Source organism: Oryctolagus cuniculus, chromosome 5, assembly GCF_051225735.1.
Source record: "Oryctolagus cuniculus isolate XC-2025 breed Fujian yellow rabbit chromosome 5, ASM5122573v1, whole genome shotgun sequence".
NCBI lineage: Eukaryota > Metazoa > Chordata > Mammalia > Lagomorpha > Leporidae > Oryctolagus > Oryctolagus cuniculus.
In genome coordinates, this window is record NC_142871.1 from 123,441,604 (window position 1) to 123,458,963 (window position 17,360).

At 39.9% G+C, this 17,360-nt stretch overlaps 1 protein-coding gene across 1 annotated transcript in view; it reads left to right on the forward strand.

Moving 5' to 3' along the window:
• Positions 1 to 17,360, forward strand: part of CYP39A1 (cytochrome P450 family 39 subfamily A member 1) — a 94,331-nt gene that overhangs the window by 30,141 nt on the left and 46,830 nt on the right. Inside the window, exon 7 of the mRNA XM_002714462.6 lies at positions 569 to 659. Within this exon, the coding sequence (XP_002714508.3) occupies positions 569 to 659 (91 nt within the window). The remainder of the gene's footprint in view (positions 1 to 568; positions 660 to 17,360) is intronic.

A 17,360-nucleotide genomic window follows, 5' to 3' on the forward strand; every position in this document is an offset into this window, starting at 1 on the left:
GCCGCAACGCGCTGGCCGGAGCAGCCACTTGGGAGGTGAACCAACGGAAAAAGGAAGACCTTTCTCTCTGTCTCTGTCTCTCTCTCACTGTTTAACTCTGCCTGTCAAAAAAAAAAAAATTACCATATTTCATTTTCAGAATATACAATTTACAAATTAATTTGTATTTTAAGAAAATTAAATCTAGAAAATGGTTTTGTTGTGGTTTAACATTCTTAATTATCATAATTTGTTGCTTCTGAATAATATAGGCCTACATAATATAGGCCTACATAATAACATAATGTTATTATGTTATTAAAAAAGAATATAACTTTTACCACCTTTTAGTAAACATTAAGTTTATTGTATTTGAACAATGTTCTTAAACTATAGTAACAGAAGAAAATCATAAAAATTTGACCATATATATATTATATATAACATCTCTCTTATTCCTAAAACCTAGTTCTTTTCTTTAATTTAAACTTTGTCCTTGTTTCTCTCAAATGTTTATGGCTATTACTAAATATGCTTTTGTTCATCTTCAAAGAAGTTCTTGTTTTTGAAACATATTTTTCTGTTTCAGATTGCATTTTGGACACTTGGATTTATCCTTTCCCATCCTGATATCCACAAGAACATTATGCAAAGCATATCATCTGTGTTTGGCACAGCAGGTACTAAACTTGAGTTATATTAGATCATTGAAGACACATCTAATAGTCCATGTTTGTCACACATCATTGGCAGAGTTAAATGCTTAAAATTTTATAGAAATCTAACATAATCCAAAATTCAGCATAACTTGTTATGTGTTTTACTATATAAATTTTTAGGTGCAGTCATAAAGGTTCATTACCATCAAGCATTTAGGGGACATCTAGTCCAAATCATTTATTTTCCAAATGAAGAAATAAGTACATTAGAGACTGAGATTTTCCTAAATTCTTGACTTAATATATATGCATGATTTACTTCTAATCTCTTGTTACCTCAATTGAGCTGCAATTACAGTTTTGAATTTCAGGTCTTTTCAGATTTTTTAAAAAGATTTATTTTATTTATTTGAAAGGCAGAGTTAGAGAGAGAGAGATCTTCCAAAGGCTGGTTCACTCCCCAAATAGTTACAATGGTCAGGGCTATGCCAGGCTAAATCCAAGAGCCAGGTACTTCATCTGGGTCTCCCACTTGGGTGTAGGGGCCCAAGCACTTGGGCCATCTTCTGCTTTCCCAAGGATATTAGCAGGGAACTAGATGGGAAGCGGAGCAGCCGCGACAAGAACCAGTGCCCATATGGGTTGTCAGCATTTCAGGTGGATTTACCTGCTTTGCCACAATGCTGGCATCCCATAGACCACAGGCTGGCCCCATGATTTTCTAAAAGTAATATGTTATCTGTTTCCTATATTATGTAACAACTCTAATGGAACTATGGAGGTCAGGCAAAGTTTGCCACCACCAGAGGCTGATTAAAACAAAACCAAACAAAAGACTAAAGCCAAAAATATCTCATGTAGTCATCACACATTTGAGAATTTTAGAAACTAGAGAGAGATTATTGTTGTCTTGAACTTTTTAGTTCACATTCAGGTTCTTCATTCATCCTTTCTTCTAAAAAGCAAAAAATAAGCTCAGATGGAGAAGGTTTGACTATTTGTGTATTCAGTATAAGTTGACCAATTATTTCATTCTGATATTAAAAGAGTAATCAATAATTTGGTTTTCTTAGGAGAAATAATAGCATGTTAGGACAAAAGGTGTGATGCCTGTTAACAGTCATCCCTACCTTCCTCCACAATTACTGAACATATTTTATTTGGAGCTTTTGGTTTATCCTGGATTGCTTCTTACTGAAAATGTAAAATGTAAAAGCAAGAAGGCTTGACTCATATAAATACCTAAGCAATACTATCTGAGCCCTAAGTGTGAATCTGCAGATGCTGGACTGATAGAAACAGTGAGCATGAGAATTACCAAGTGCCTACCACGCTAACAGGTTTGACTCTGAAATACACTGGTGAACAGAGAAGACTACAAGAACACTCACCTTTATGGGGCTTGCATCTCCAAAGCGAATGGAATGTACACTCTCACATGTGCACAAGCAGGAAAATTGAATGTACCCTGGGTGGTCACTTACTATCTTTATCACTTGCTTACTAGAATCTTTTCTGACTTGTAGTTCCCCAAATTCCTGGTGTTTAGAAAATAGTAGGGTAGGGATATTGGAATGGTAGGAATGGTGTGGGAAGCCACCTGGCACAAAGGCCACAGAAATGTAACATTAATCTACATTTTTTATTCTTTCTTTATTTCTTTTTGTAATTTCTACAATGCTTGCATCTGGAATTTTTGAATAGAGCTATGTACAGAAAGACAAATCTATTTTTTTCTCTTATCTCATTCATTTTTAGAAGTCATTGTTCTTCTGTGACAAACATTAATGCCAGGGAAATAACTCTACTGTATCAATGCTTTCAGAATGTAAGACACTGTTACAGAATTGAAAGCCATTTATTAAAAAAAAACCTTTTTTTTAACCATGCTTACCAATCAGGTTAGCTCAATCCATGGATAGGATGTCATACTAGGGCTCAGCATTGTGGCACAGCAGATTCAGCTGCCGCCTCTGATGCTGGTATCCCACATGAGCTCTGGTTGAAACTCAGCTCCACTTCCCATCCAGCTCCCTACTAATGTGCCTAGGACAACAGCAGAAGATGGCCCAAATGCTTGGGCTCCTGCCACCCATGTGGCAGACCTGGATGGAGTTCCTGGCTCCTGGCATTGGCCTGGTCCAGCTCTGGCCATTATGACCATCTGGGGGAGAACCAGTGAGTGGAAGAGTCTCTCTCTCTCTCTCTCTCTCTCTCTCTCTTTCTACCTCTGTGTGTGTGTGTCTTTCTACTTTTGCCTTTCAAATTTTTTTTTCTTTTAGAAAAAGATGTAGTACTATCTCAGGAACTTAGTGATGAGAGGAGCCATAGATCTTTGGAAGTTGACATCAAAAATGTCCATGTGTCCATACAAAAGATCCCGTGAAGGACAGAAAGTTAAAGTGCATTGTAATAGTCAGAGTTCTCCAGAGAGCAGAACCAAGAGGAGATGAGGAATGGATGGATGGATCAATCAATCTAGAAATTTATTTGATACAATTATGGATATTGGTAATGTATTCTTCGTTATTTGTGACCACTGAAGTCTCTCAGTTAATGTTGTGGTCAGCCAATAATAAGACAGAAACTTCTTTACACTAGGAACCTATAAATATTTCACTCATTACCCCAGAACTCCGTGTGCTCTGTGTGTTGGGGTATGCCTTCAACACTCAGCCAAGAAGTTGACCACTGTACCTTAACATTTGCTTCTTGTGTAGAATCTGAGAGTCAGCTGTGGTGAGAGCTTAGGGCTCTCTTTCTTTCTTTTCTTTTTTTTTTTTTTTTTTTTAAGATTTATTTATTTGAAAGGCAGAGTTACAGAGAGGCAGAATCAGAGACAGAGAGGTCTTCCATCCTCTGGTTCACTCCCCGGATGGCCACAATACCCAGAGCTGTGCAGATATGAAGACAGGAGCCAGGAGCTTCTTCTGGATCTTCCATGTGGGTACGGGAGCCCATGGACTTGGGCCATATTCTGCTGCTTTCCCAGGCCATAGCAGAGAGCTGGATTGGAAGTGGAGCAGCCGGGACTCGATTAGGGATCCTTATGGGATTTTGGCACTGCAGGTGGCAGCTTTATCTGCTACACCACAGTGCCACTTCCAAGGGCTTTCTTGGGTCATTGAGTATAACCCTAGGCAAACGCATGGCCTTCTACTTTCTCTGGAATGCATCAGATCTACTTAAAGTTATTAAAGGTTTTCTGATTCCCTAGCCTTTCATTTAATCATTTATTATTCACTGTGTGGTTTTTTTTTTTTTTTTTTTTTTGACAGGCAGAGTTAGACAGTGAGAGAGAGAAAGAGAGAGAGAGACAGAGAGAAAGGTCTTCCTTTTCCAGTGGTTCCTCCCCCAAATGGCCGCTACGGCCAGTGTGCTATGGCTGGTGCGCTGTGCTGATCTGAAGCCAGGAGCCAGGTGCTTCCTCCTGGTCTCCCATGCAGGTGCAGGGCCCAAGCACTTGGGCCATCCTCCACTGCCCTCCTGGGCCACAGCAGAGAGCTGGACTGGAAGAGGAGCAACTGGGACAGAATCCGGTGCCCCAACCTGGATTAGAATCCAGGGTGCCAGTGCCGCAGGTGGAGGATTAGCCAAGTGAACCACGGCACTGGGCAATTCACTGTTTTTCACCCCAAATATTATCTACTGCCTCAGGTAGCTACAAAATTAAACAACCATTTTTAAAGATTTTCAACTAACACCCCTGGAGAAAAAGCCCTCGCTCTGTGCCAGAACTGCTTTAGGAGTTTGGAATATACAAACAAAACCAAGATTACTTCCCTCTTGGTGTTTATATCCTGGTAGGGAAGATAAGAAATTAGCAATAAAGTTAATATATAAATAACTCTCAGAATATTGGAAGGTGGTAAATATGATGTAAAAAGGAAAGCAGAGCCGGCGCCGCGGCTCACTAGGCTAATCCTCCGCCTAGCGGTGCTGGCACACCGGGTTCTAGTCCCGGTTGGGGCGCCTGATTCTGTCCCGGTTGCCCCTATTCCAGGCCAGCTCTCTGCTGTGGCCAGGGAGTGCAGTGGAGGATGGCCCAGGTGCTTGGGCCCTGCACCCCATGGGAGACCAGGAAAAGCACCTGGCTCCTGGCTCCTGCCATTGGATCAGCGCGGTGCGCTGGCCGCAGCGCGCCGGCCGCGGCGGCCATTGGAGGGTGAACCAACGGCAAAGGAAGACCTTTCTCTCTGTCTCTCTCTCTCACTGTCCACTCTGCCTGTCAAAAAAAAAAAAAAAAAAAAAAAGGAAAGCAGAATGGCAAAGGGAGAATCAGCAGTACCAGGAGTGGGAGGCAGGCAGTAGTAGCAAACAGATGACTTAGATAAACCGTATCAGCAAGGTGAGATTTGACCAACGACCCAAAGGTGACCCAAAGGTGGTTAGGCATTAGATAAGCAGGTATGTAGAGGAAGAGGGGTTGGGGCCAGAGACAGCAGGTGTGACCTCTTCATTAGCTCACAGAATCCTATGGTGTTTGTCCTCTCTTTCAGAGAAGCATGTGAGCACATTTCTAACAAATGATAAATAATCTGATTCATTAGAGAAGATGTCCAAAGAGAAGATGCCATGGCTTCCATCCCCACCAAGACTTTTTCCTTCTTCCCTTGATAAGTATATGCCTAGTCCTTCTGATTAGCCTATTGAGCCGTGGCGCCGGCCTCAGCCAGATTTCTTAAAGACAAACAGAAGAGCCTAACTATAGCTGATTTAGCAAAAGAAATAATTCTGGAAAGTGTATCAGATAGTTAACAGAACTTCTCCGAGAGCTGCACAGCCAGGCTTGGAGCGCACTGCGGGAAGCATGCTCCGAATCAGGCTGCAGACCTGGGCTGGCAAGCACAGCCCTCCCACATGCCAAGCACATTGTGGCCACTGGCACAGGAGGCTGAATGACACTGTGTCCCCAGGAGCTTCGTCTGGCAAAAACTGCAGTTGCTGCCCGGGAAAGTTTTTTTTTTTTTTTTTCAGTCTCCATTTCTTAACTACGTTAATTCTTAATTCAAAGTCTGGGGTTGGCTCATATGATTGGCAAAGTCTAATTTTCACAGCTATCTCCTACCTTCAAGGAAGGCAAGGAAAGCAAGTATCTGGCATTTTTCTGATCTGTGATGGTAGGCAAACTTCTGTTGATGTGGATTTCAGATTTTGTGTGTCCCCCAAACTGACACATACTAATGTGTGTATACATAATAAATATTTCTAAATAAATATATAGGAAATAAATATATTTATCAAACTGTTACAAAATATATTTTTTAACTTTTATTTAATAAATATGAATTTCCAAAGTACAACTTTTGGATTATAGAGGCTTTTCCCCCCCATAATCTCCCTCCCACCCGCAACCATCACATCTCCCGCTCCCTCTCCCATCCCATTCACATCAAGATTCATTTTCAATTATCTTTATATACAGAAGATCAATTTAGTATATACTAAGTAAAGATTTCAACAGTTTGCACCCACACAGACACACAAAGTACTGTTTGAGTACTAGTTATACCATTAATTCACATAGTACAACACATTAAGGACAAAAATCCTACCTGGGGAGTAAGTGCACAGTGACTCCTATTGTTGTTTAACAATTGAAACTCTTATTTATGGTGTCAGTAATCACCTAAGGCTCTTGTCATGAGTTGCCAAGTCTTGAGTTCGCCAACTCCGATCTTATTTAGACAAGGTCATAGTCAAAGTGGAAGTTCTTTCCTCCCTTCAGAGAGAGGTACCTCCTTCTTTGATGGCCCGTTGTTTCTGCTGGGATGTCACAGAGATCTTTCATTTAGGGTTTTGGTTTTTTTTTTTTTTTGCCACAGTGTCTTGGCTTTCCATGCCTGAAATACTCTCATGGACTTTTTAGCCAGATCCGAATGCCTTAAGGACTGATTCTGAAGCCAGAGTGCTGTTTAGGACATCTGCTATTCTATGAGTCTGCTGTATATCCTGCTTCCCATGTTATATCATTCTCTCCTTTTTAATTCTATCAGTTAGTAATAGCAGACACTAGTCTTGTTTATGTGATCCCTTTCACTCTTAATCCTATCATTATGATCAACTGTGAGCTAAAACTGATCACTTTGACTAGTGAGATGGCATTGGTACATGCTACCTTGAAGTGATTTAATTGGAATCCCCTGAGCCGTTTCTAACTTTGTCTTTAAGGACAAATCCGATTGAGCATGTAGCAAACTGTACATCTCCTCCCTCTCTTATTCCCACTCTTATGTTTAACAGGGATCATTTTTCAGTTAAATTTAAACACCTAAGAATAATTGTGTGTTAATTAAAGAGTTCAACCAATGGTATTAAGTAGAACAAAAAATACTAAAAGGAATAAAGTAGTCAGTTGTTCCTATAAAGTATATTTTAAAGATATATTTCATGAATATAACTATGTACCTTTTAATAATTATAAATATGTAACTATATTCATATTCATGAATTTCAATCCTGCCAGTCACTGATTGAATGACTTTGGATAAAAGTGAAACCTTCCTCGGAGGCAATCCATATTTGTTTTGTGCTGTGTTTTGACTTAGCATCAACACTTGATATGGGGACATATCAACACTGTGGGTGACCAGGTACAATTACATGGTGACACTGACCCAGATGACTACATCACCATACACTGGTGAGAAGATTCTGTCTCTGCTTATAAATGTGACCAAGTATAAAAGTTAGCAAAGTGATAAATTAAGCTCAGATCCTAAGGCAGTGTTCTTGGCAAACTCTATGTTGTCTGCATTATTTTAATTGGTTTATCAGGTTTTTTTCTTCATTTATTGTCATTGCATTTAAATATTATTCTTGAACTTATATATCATCATAGCTTACCCATATTATAACTTCTGTGCAGCTTCTCTGCCCTTGGATGTGTCTCAGGTCTCAGTGCCATCTTGCCAACTGATGACAGCATTCCTGGAGGACTCTGTTGTGGCCTATCATAGACCTGAGTGCCTTTAGCTAACTTAAGCAGCTCACTCTCAGTTCTCCTCTGCAGCCTGCCAGGACTCAATGGTTGATAACCAAAGTAGTATCTCAGATAGATTCTTGGCCCTTGTGCAGTGCATTTTCCAAAATATTGAAGAAAGAAACCAAATAGCAGGGCTTAGGGCACCCTCCTTGAGAGTGGGAAGTTATTTTATTAAAAAAAAACAAAAAAACAAACTTCTGCAGTCTCACTAATGGCCTGACAAACATAAATCTAAGATGATGGTTTTGGAGTCTATAGAATATCATACAGGAAATTATTCACATGGTCTCCTTTTCTTTTGGCAGCCTAGTTTTTAAATCACCAGAATGGACCCAGGAAACTCAATTCTAGAGGAGCTTCTCATAAACTATTTCTTCTTCAACAATCTTGAAAACCTTACATCAATTACATAAGAAAACACTTAGAAATGCCAGAGGTTTCACTTGAAACTATTCTGTTTTACCCCAAATGCATAATTTTATTAGCTTCTTTTCACTTGTCCTTAATGACTATGATGGTATCATTTGGGAACTCAACAAACTGTGACTCTCCAAATCACAAACGCAGCTGTAAAGACCAGGGTGAGACTTGTATGCAGGTTATCTGCAGAGCCACTGAAGACTTCCTGGGGCCCATGTTTCTTCCACTATTTTGCATTTAATGCCAAAATGGGCCTAGTGAAACCCTAACTCAAGAAATTTTCTGTAGTGTCACTCTCTCCTGTATTTCCTAGCTTCAGTGGCTGAAAAAGATACAGCTGATAGCCCTAGATCATTTGATATCTCTGCTCAAATTATGAGCTTGGAGATGGATCTTATTCTGAGTTTCTCATTTTATTAAGTCTTTCAGTATCACTATCAGTCTTATTTATTTATTGTCTACGTATTTCATTTAGACCCTGTTGTTCTTTCAGAGTATTCTGTTGGAGAATTATTCAGGCATTTGGATAATCTTTTATCCTATTTAGAAAATACTACGAGTAAAATATCTTTGGGTCCTCACCTTTATATTGATTGCAGGCCAAAAACTCAGAATCAATATACCAACTTTTTTTTTTTTTTTTTTTTTTTTTTGACAGGCAGAGTTAGACAGAGAGAGAGACAGAGAGAAAGGTCTTCCCTCTGCTGGTTCACCCCCAAAATGGCCCCCACGGCCGGCACACTATGCCCATCCAAAGCCAGGAGCCAGGCACCGGCCAATATACCAACTTTTATAAATTGTACCATGTCCTTTATTCCTTAAAAGAATTTATCATTATCAATATTTTTACCATTATGTTGGTATCATTCACAACACCATTTTTTCCAGAATAGAGTTTTATGTGCTTGGTTCAGTATACTGTCACCAAACTTCTTTTGAAATGCTAGAATGGGGCCGGCGCCGTGGCTCACTAGGCTAATCCTCCGCCTGCGGCGCCGGCACCCCAGATTCTAGTCCCGGTTGGGGCACTGGATTCTGTCCCAGTTGCTCCTCTTCCAGTCCGGCTCTCTGCTGTGGCCAGGGAGTGCAGTGGAGGATGGCCCAAGTCCTTAGGCCCTGTACCCGCATGGGAGACCAGGAGAAGCACCTGGCTCCTGGCTTCGGATCAGCACAGGGCGCCGGCCGCAGTGTGCCGCCGGAGCAGCCACTGGGGGGATGAACCAACGGAAAAACGAAGACCTTTCTCTCTCTCTCTCTCTCTCTCTCTCTCTCTCACTGTCTAACTCTGTCTGTCAAAAAAAAAAAAAAAAAAGGAAATGATAGAGTGGGATTTTGGAAATTTTTATATGTGCATGTATGGAAGAAGAAAGGGCAGGCAGGGTCTGTCTGTTGAATCTTCTTATCTCCCATTGGTTGTAATAACCTGTTCTGAGCAATGTTGCAGTCCTGGGCATCTTTCTCAATCTGCCCTTATCCCTCTTTCATCTACAGTATGTCGTTATGAACAGCAAACTGAAGCTGTTGAGCAGAGTCCACTTCCAGAGGGTCATTGCTTATATTTTTCGATAGGAGCATGTATCTTGGATAGTAACATTTTATCCTAAAACCTTCAGAGGCTAAAAAGCCATGTGCTTATTCAGAAAAGTCGAAGAACTAAAGCTGGAAAGACAGAAGTGACTGAGGTGCTGGGAAGAAGCTGGGGGCTGGAGGGGAGGCGGTGAAGGAGATGTGGTTGGCCAGGCTCCCAGGGCAGAACCTACACCCTCAGTGCCCAGATTCCCAAACTCTGAGGGCAATCTCTAGGCTTGTTCTTTGCTTTCTCTCAGTCTGTTATTCACCACAAAAACCTTAAGCTAATTTTAAAGTCTTGCATTTTTATGTCTGTTTTTCCTATTCATTTTACTATTATTCCTTTTGAAAAAAGATATCAAGTAGGAAGAGGAATTACATTGGAGGAAACTATATACATATACATACATTTTAAAAACAGCCTAAATAAAAAAGCATGCCATGTTCCTGGATGGAAAACTTTAATATCATAAAAATATCACACCTTTTCAAATTGCTATACATTGAATGAATTATGATGAGAATTCCTTTCTAGGTGGGCTTTTTTAATGAAATTACCTAAATGACTTAAAATCATATGTAACAGAATAACAATATAAATGTAAATTATTAGAAATATAAATTAGGAGTACTACAACAAATCAACTTCCAAGATCCATTCTACTCTCTTTTTTTTTGGCATTAGGAAAATCATATATCCTTCCTAATATTTTAGGTACCAAAGAAATTCTTATTTTATATCTTCAGATGATGTAAGTCCTCTTTCCTACAACAGTACTTCAAAATATTCATGGAAAACCGAAAAAAATGACTAGACTATTTTACTTTTAGAGAACAGAGACAAAACTAAATAAAAACAATAAAAATTTATGGTATTTGGGGGAGGGAGGGATATCTTACCTCCCTGTCTTCATTTAAGAAATTTAAAACATCAATATAAGTAATATTAAAAGATAATAATTTTTAAGAAATTCTGTCTACTTTATTCCAGGAATATTTTCTTATATTTATAAAATAATTGTTTTCTTCTCAGAAGAAAATCTATATTCACTAGAAAGATCAGTTCATCTCAAATGGATAAAATAACAGTGGGGAAAATGTCCTAAAATATATTGTCTAATATCATTTAGAACAAGTTTTGCTTGTCTAATGACCTTGTAACAGTTATTTGTGGCAGGTAGTGAGAGTGAACTAGTTACAGATGGGTGGAGATTTTTAGTGAGATGAAGTAATTATTCTTTTAATTTTGAAAAAAAGCAATACTGTGAACCTGATCGCTGACCAATGGGCAGTAGCATTAATTTCAAACTTTGTATAAAGACCCTGATGACCTTTCCCTTCTCCAAACATGTCCTTTCCTATCTGTTCCTGAGGAATCCGAGAGAGACAAATGCCTGGGACAGAGTTATGCCAGAACTGAGAAACAAAGAGCTGCAGGGCTGGAAAGAGAAGAAATGCTGAAAGAATTCAAAGATCCTAGGGCACTGTGGTGCTGGTTCTAGTGCTTGGGCCCTTGCACCTGCCTAGGAGACCTGGAAGAAGCTCCTGGCTCCTGGCTTCTGATCAGCTCAGCTCCAGCTGTTGTGGTCATTTGAGGAGTGAACCAGTGGAAGGAAGACCTTTCTCTCTGTCTCTCCCTCTCTCCGTCTGTAACTCTGCCTCTCAAATAAATAAATAAATCTTTAGGAAAAACAAAAACCAAACAAGATCTTAAAACTAAATTGGTTGAGCATGGGACTAATCATGAGAGACTTACTCATTATTCACACAATAAAGACCCAGGCTTTCCCTACAGTGGCTAATCAAGCTTTGCGTTGTACCCTCCCCAGGTAGCCAAACCACAAGGACAAGACCTAAGTGTTATCAGCAGGACACAGAAGACATCACGACCAAATGTCTTTAAATAGGAAAAATAAGGTTTAAGCCAATTTATTGAGCAAAGGAGAAAGGAATAAAGAAGTTTTGAAGCAATATGACAAGAATGGAGCAGGCTGCTTTGCTTTGAAGGAGGGGTGGTGCTGGTGGTGAGGACTACAGAGTGAGGCCTGAGGAAGAAAATGAGTTTGTTTTGTGAAAAAGAGCTGAGCTTTTGCAAACCCAGCCTGCTGCAGAAGACAGTTCTCCCAGTGAGCTTCTCGTTTCCTCTTTTCTCCCTCCTTCTTACCTTTTTCTCTCTCTAGGAGAATATTCAGCTCTTTTTGCACATGTATGGATACTATTAAAAGTTAGGCTGGCCCGGCAGCTCAATAGGCTAATCCTCTGCCTGTGGCGCCGGCACACCAGGTTCTAGTCCTGGTCAGGGCACCAGATTCTGTCCCAGTTGCTTCTCTTCCAGTCCAGCTCTCTGCTGTGGCCTGGGAAGGCAATGGAGGATGGCCCAAGTGCTTGGGCCCTGCACCCGCATGGGAGACCAGGAGAAGCACCTGGCTCCTGGCTTTGGATGAGCTCGGTGCGCCGGCCACAGCGCACCGGCCACAGCGGCCATTGGAGGGTGAACCAACAGAAAAGGAAGACCTTTCTCTCTGTCTCTCTCTCTCACTGTCCACTCTGCCTGTCAAAAAAAATTTTTTTTAACAAAAAGTTAATGGAAGAATGGATTTGAAAGATGTTCATTTAGTGCACTAATATTTTTTGAAGTTTTAGCATATGCATAAATTTTTATTGTTTTTATTTAGTTTTGTCTCTGTTCTCTAAAAACTGATCTTTAGGAGTTTATCTAGAGACCTCTGAGGAAATACACCAGATCTAATTGTTACCTACCCTTACTCTGTGGCAGCAGCTGGTGCCATTGTTCATTATTCCTGTGCGGAAGTCACAGAAATACTACACTTTTAAAGCTATTGTGTGATTTTCTGAAATGATAGTCTAATGTAACATTTTATTATTTAGTTTTACTTTAAAGATCATTATAAAAGAGAGTAGATTTCTTGACTAAACTTTGACAGGAAGCATTGCTGAAGGTTCATCACATCAGAGGGTTTGCTTTCAAATGTTATCTCATGTGTTTCCATCTCAAGCTCAATCTCCGTCATGTTTGCTGTGACCTTTTGCACACACCTCCACTTTAAATGTTTTACATAAGCTATTCAATGACTGAATAACCAGCCTCTGTGAAAGACAGCTTGTCTCATGGCATAGAAAAGCAAACAGAATGGAAAATCCATGCTTTCAAAAGTCAAGAAAGAGATGGTGGGCTACAGAAACATGTTCTTTACATTTCAGAGGGATTTGATTGTTCGCTTTCCTTTATCTTTCCATGCAATCTGTTGGCATTATACAACTGGTCTCTTTTCTGTGGGGAAGCACAGAGGCTTCTACAATATTCAGCTCCACTTTGTGACCCCACCTTCTGATTCAGTCTGTGCAGAACTATGAGTCCGAAGGTCTAAATGACTCAGCAAAGGCCTTCCATTCTCCTTTTCTGTCAAAACATGTATTTTTTTCTCTATTATTAGCTAAATGTTAGTCCAGGGTTCCTATGCACATTATTATTTTTTTTAAGATTTATTTATTTATTTGAAAGTCAGAGTTACACAGAGAAAGTAGAAGCTGAGAGAGAAAGAGAGGTCTTCCATCGGATGGTTCACTCCCCAGTTGGCCGCAATGGCCAGAGCTGCACTGATCAGAAGCCAGGAGCCAGGAGTTTCTTCCGGGTCTCCCACATGACTTGGGCCATTTTCCACTGCTTTCCCAGGCCATAGCAGAGAGCTGGATTGGAAGTGGAGCAGCCAGGTCTCGAACTGGCGTCCATATAGGATGCCAGCACTTCAGGCCAGGGCATTAACCAGTTGCGCCACAGTGCTGGCCCCTCCTATGCACATTACGAAGAAGACATGCGTGGACTTCAAAAGATTTTTGCACCAAAATAAACTTATCTTTAAATGTGATTTTCCTACTAACTCTTTGAAGCCCTGGTGTGTGTGTGTTGGGGTGGGGTGGGTAGGGGGTATAAGGGCTTGAAATACTAACGAATCAGAGAAGCCAGTTCGTAAAGACTTTCCTTGGTGATTGTGTTTGACTCATCAATTCTATCTGATTCTGTTGTTAAGAAATCATGTTTTCGTGCTGAATTTTGCAGTTAGTTTTTATTCTGCCTACTTCTACTCCTCCTTCCAGGTTTAGGCGACATTCAGGCCATGGGTAAGAAGGGATGAACTCACCTGACACTTAATTCCTCTCCTACAAAATTTTTATTAGTTATTTAGATCCAGGTATTATTTTGTGTCCTGGCATCCAAGGTTCTATTTAGTCAGTGACTTTCTCATTCCTTTCTGCTTTTTGGGGAAGTAGTGTAATACTTAGCAAGGGTGAAGACTTTCAGCCTCTGTCACTTCACCTGTCTCCTTGGGTACATTAACCTCTCTGAGGTTATTTTAGGTGGCAGGTAGCTGTAAGGAATAGATTAAGTGATCCAAAAAGTTGTGAGGTTTGATGGCCAAAAAATTAGTGTTATTCTCTTCCTGCCTCCTACAGCACTTCTGTTTGGACTAGAACATAACAAATATGTTATAAATTGGTGATGAGTGAATCATTAGCAGGTAGTAACAGAATTTTAATCTATTATGTGTTCTTAATATATAATTTGTAACTACTTCGTTAGAATACTCTTGTCACTGTGAGCTTGTAATCCTAAAACTGTATATAATGTTTTAGAAACTTCTTTTGCCATTTCTGAATGCAAGAATCATCCTTTCTTTTATTTCATTTCAAATATCCTAAGGTTTGATTTTATTACATTTATGCCAGGAGCTAAACAGATGATTTCTGAATTTTACCCCAACTCCTCGTTAGCTCCTTTCCTGGTTTGTCTTCAGTGTTGGTCCCCTCTCTGTGGGGCTCCAGCCTTTTTGATGACTACCTTGGCCCTCTTCCAAGTGGAGCCTTCTAATTTTAGAATCACAGCACTGGAAGAGAAAACCACAGATGTGCATTGAAATCTGCACAGTCTGGGTACAGGGCCGTATCTAAGTTATAATAAAAAAATCATCATGAAGATATTCTAAAACTTGGTATATTTCCTTTTCTTTTCCTTTTCCTTCCCCAAGAATGCTATTTTATTTTTGCCAGTGTAGTCTACATCTCTTATACATTTAGAAGTCATAATTTTAAGTATTTTCAATTTAATATTATTTCTGTCTTACATAATACAAAACATTTTTGCACTTTATGATTCTATTAGTCTAATAATGATTCTTAAAATAAAAACTTTATTTTTTAAAAGAGGCTAGAAACTTCACCATTACTATAATCTAAACTTTTTCAGGGCCGGAATATAGCCTGTGTTCTAATAGATGAGTCACCTTCAAGTCTTTTCAATCTGACTTCCAACAGAGACCCTAACTGTTGGGTCAAGTAACAAAATATTTCTTTACTGTGTCCTATTGCTGCAGTAAAGTAGAGAGAAACAGGGAGATAAAGAGACAGGAAGGTACATCAATTTGTCCAATGTAGATACTCTAAGGAATACAATTTTTGAAAAGTAGGATTAAGAATTTTAGTTGTGGCTTAATGCTAACTTATTTGTAGTAACATCCTCTGGGGGCACCTTGGTTTGCAAGGTAACAGTGAAACTGATCTGAACCCTTCCACAGATCTCTAGGAATCTTTGGAGGTAGAAATGGGAAAGGCAACAAGAGGTGGAGGTTTGCGTGTCTCCTTGCTTCCTCTTGACTCCTGGTTTGCTCATTTCTCAGCTCCACTCTTTTGCTTTCTGCCCCTTCTGCATGACACTGTCTCATTGAATATCACTCAGATCTTTACCCTCCAAGTGTTAAAATTAGGTGTTAGTTGACTTCATTAAAGTATTTTAAAGATATGGGACAAGGAAAGGAAAAATTACATTGCAATAAGAAACAGCTTAAAATTAAAAGTCTAGTGTGAATGTTGTGGCACAGTGGGCTAAGCCATCTCTTGGGACACCTGCATCCCAAGTCAGAGCATCAGAGTGAACCCCACCTCCTCTACTTCTTCCTGCTAATGTGCCTGGGAAGGCAGCAAATGATGGCCCAACTACTTGGATCCCTGCCACCCAGGTGGGAGACCTGGATGGAGTTCCAGGCTTCTGGTTTTGGCCTTGCCCATTCATGGCTGTTTCAGGCATTTGGGAGGTGAACTAACAGGTAGAACATCTCTCTCTCTTTCTCTCCCTCTTTCTCTCTATTTTCCACTCTGCCTTTCAAATACATATAAAAAAAAAACAAACATTAAAATTGAAAGTCCTACTTTCCATTTAACCCCAGAGAATTTTTCTTGGCACCTTGCTCAGATAGCATGCATCTGCCATGAGCTGGACTCCGTCTCTTTTCAGAAATCTCCAACCTTATGTTCTTTATCTTCCACACTGAAACAGCCCCAGTTGCCTTTCACTCTGCCTCACCACAGACATTCAGGGTTTCTACCGCCAGGCTTCTCTTCCAGTTTACTTGTATGCTATTAGTCAGAGGTTTTCTTCTTTCCTCGTCCTTCCCGCCTTCCCTCCTTGCCCCCTCCCTCTTTCCCTCTTCTTCTTCTGAAAGAATTTTATAGTCTTTCACACATTTTTAAGCTGATGTCTAATGTTTGTTATCCTGCATTCAAATAATCACAATGGATGTCAGTCCTTGTATATTGTCCATTTGCTTAGTCTGTTTAGCACATTTAATATCAAAAGTTTCAGACTTAGTTCATTCAGTTATGAAAAATGGCTGCCACATAATTTTCAAAGCCAGTTTTTCTGTCCAACTAACCAACAAATTCAGGTTAATTTCTAACAAAAATGACCTGCCTTAACTTCTTCAATTCAAACAAACCTGTTCCTGCTTTTGAAATCTAATTCTAAGACAGGTAAACAAACAGGAACAGATTTCCAGTTTGTTGACAAAAAAAGATGCAGTGAGACGTGTCTAATTTCAATATTTCCTTCCTGTGCCTGTTTTACTTTGCTTTCAAAGGCTTTTCCCTTTGGTGCCATGTGGTTATCTAATCACCCTTTTTGTTTGGTACTCATGAGAGGTTTGCACCTCAGGGAAAAAGACAGCAGAGTAAAAATTGGAATGACTGAGGCATTCTGTTGTACCAGAAGGAAAAAAACAATTGCATTAGGGAGGTGAGCAAGAGAACTGGACCACATTCTCCTCTTAGATAGATTAGTTTTAGAAAACAGTAGCTATGAAAGTTGAATATCAAGACATTGATTTCCTTAACAGTATCTATGCCTGTACGTCCTCTGGGTGTATGAACAGGATTTCAAGACAGTTGCAGTTGATTCCATTCTAAACAAAGACGTGTCTCTCCCTGAGAAATAGTCTGTCTTTTCCTTATAAAATAGCCGTATTTTTCAGGGCTTTTCAGATATCATGCTTGACTTGGTTATATAAATGGTGTGTGCTGTGCAGACCATGCAGAGTTTATAGTGCTTGTAAAATCTGAGTGCCGGAATGAAGTCCAGACCCCTGAGCAACAGGAGGTACACCAGGAGCTTGTCCCCTCAATGCTCTTAGGCTGAGCCACATTTTTCTGTAAAAGGCTGGATTAAATATTTTAGGCTTTATGCAATGTAAGATCTCTGTTGCTGCCATTCAGCTCTGCCACTGTAGTGCAAAAATCGTCATAGATAACAAATAAACAAGTAAGCATTGCTGTTTACCAATAAAACTTTATTTAGAAATCAGGAAGTGAGTTGGATTTGATTGGCTGTTTATAGTTTACCCGTCCATGCTATTAGCTATGTCCTCAGCAGGAAAAAGGGAGAATGGTAAGCTCAGACCAGT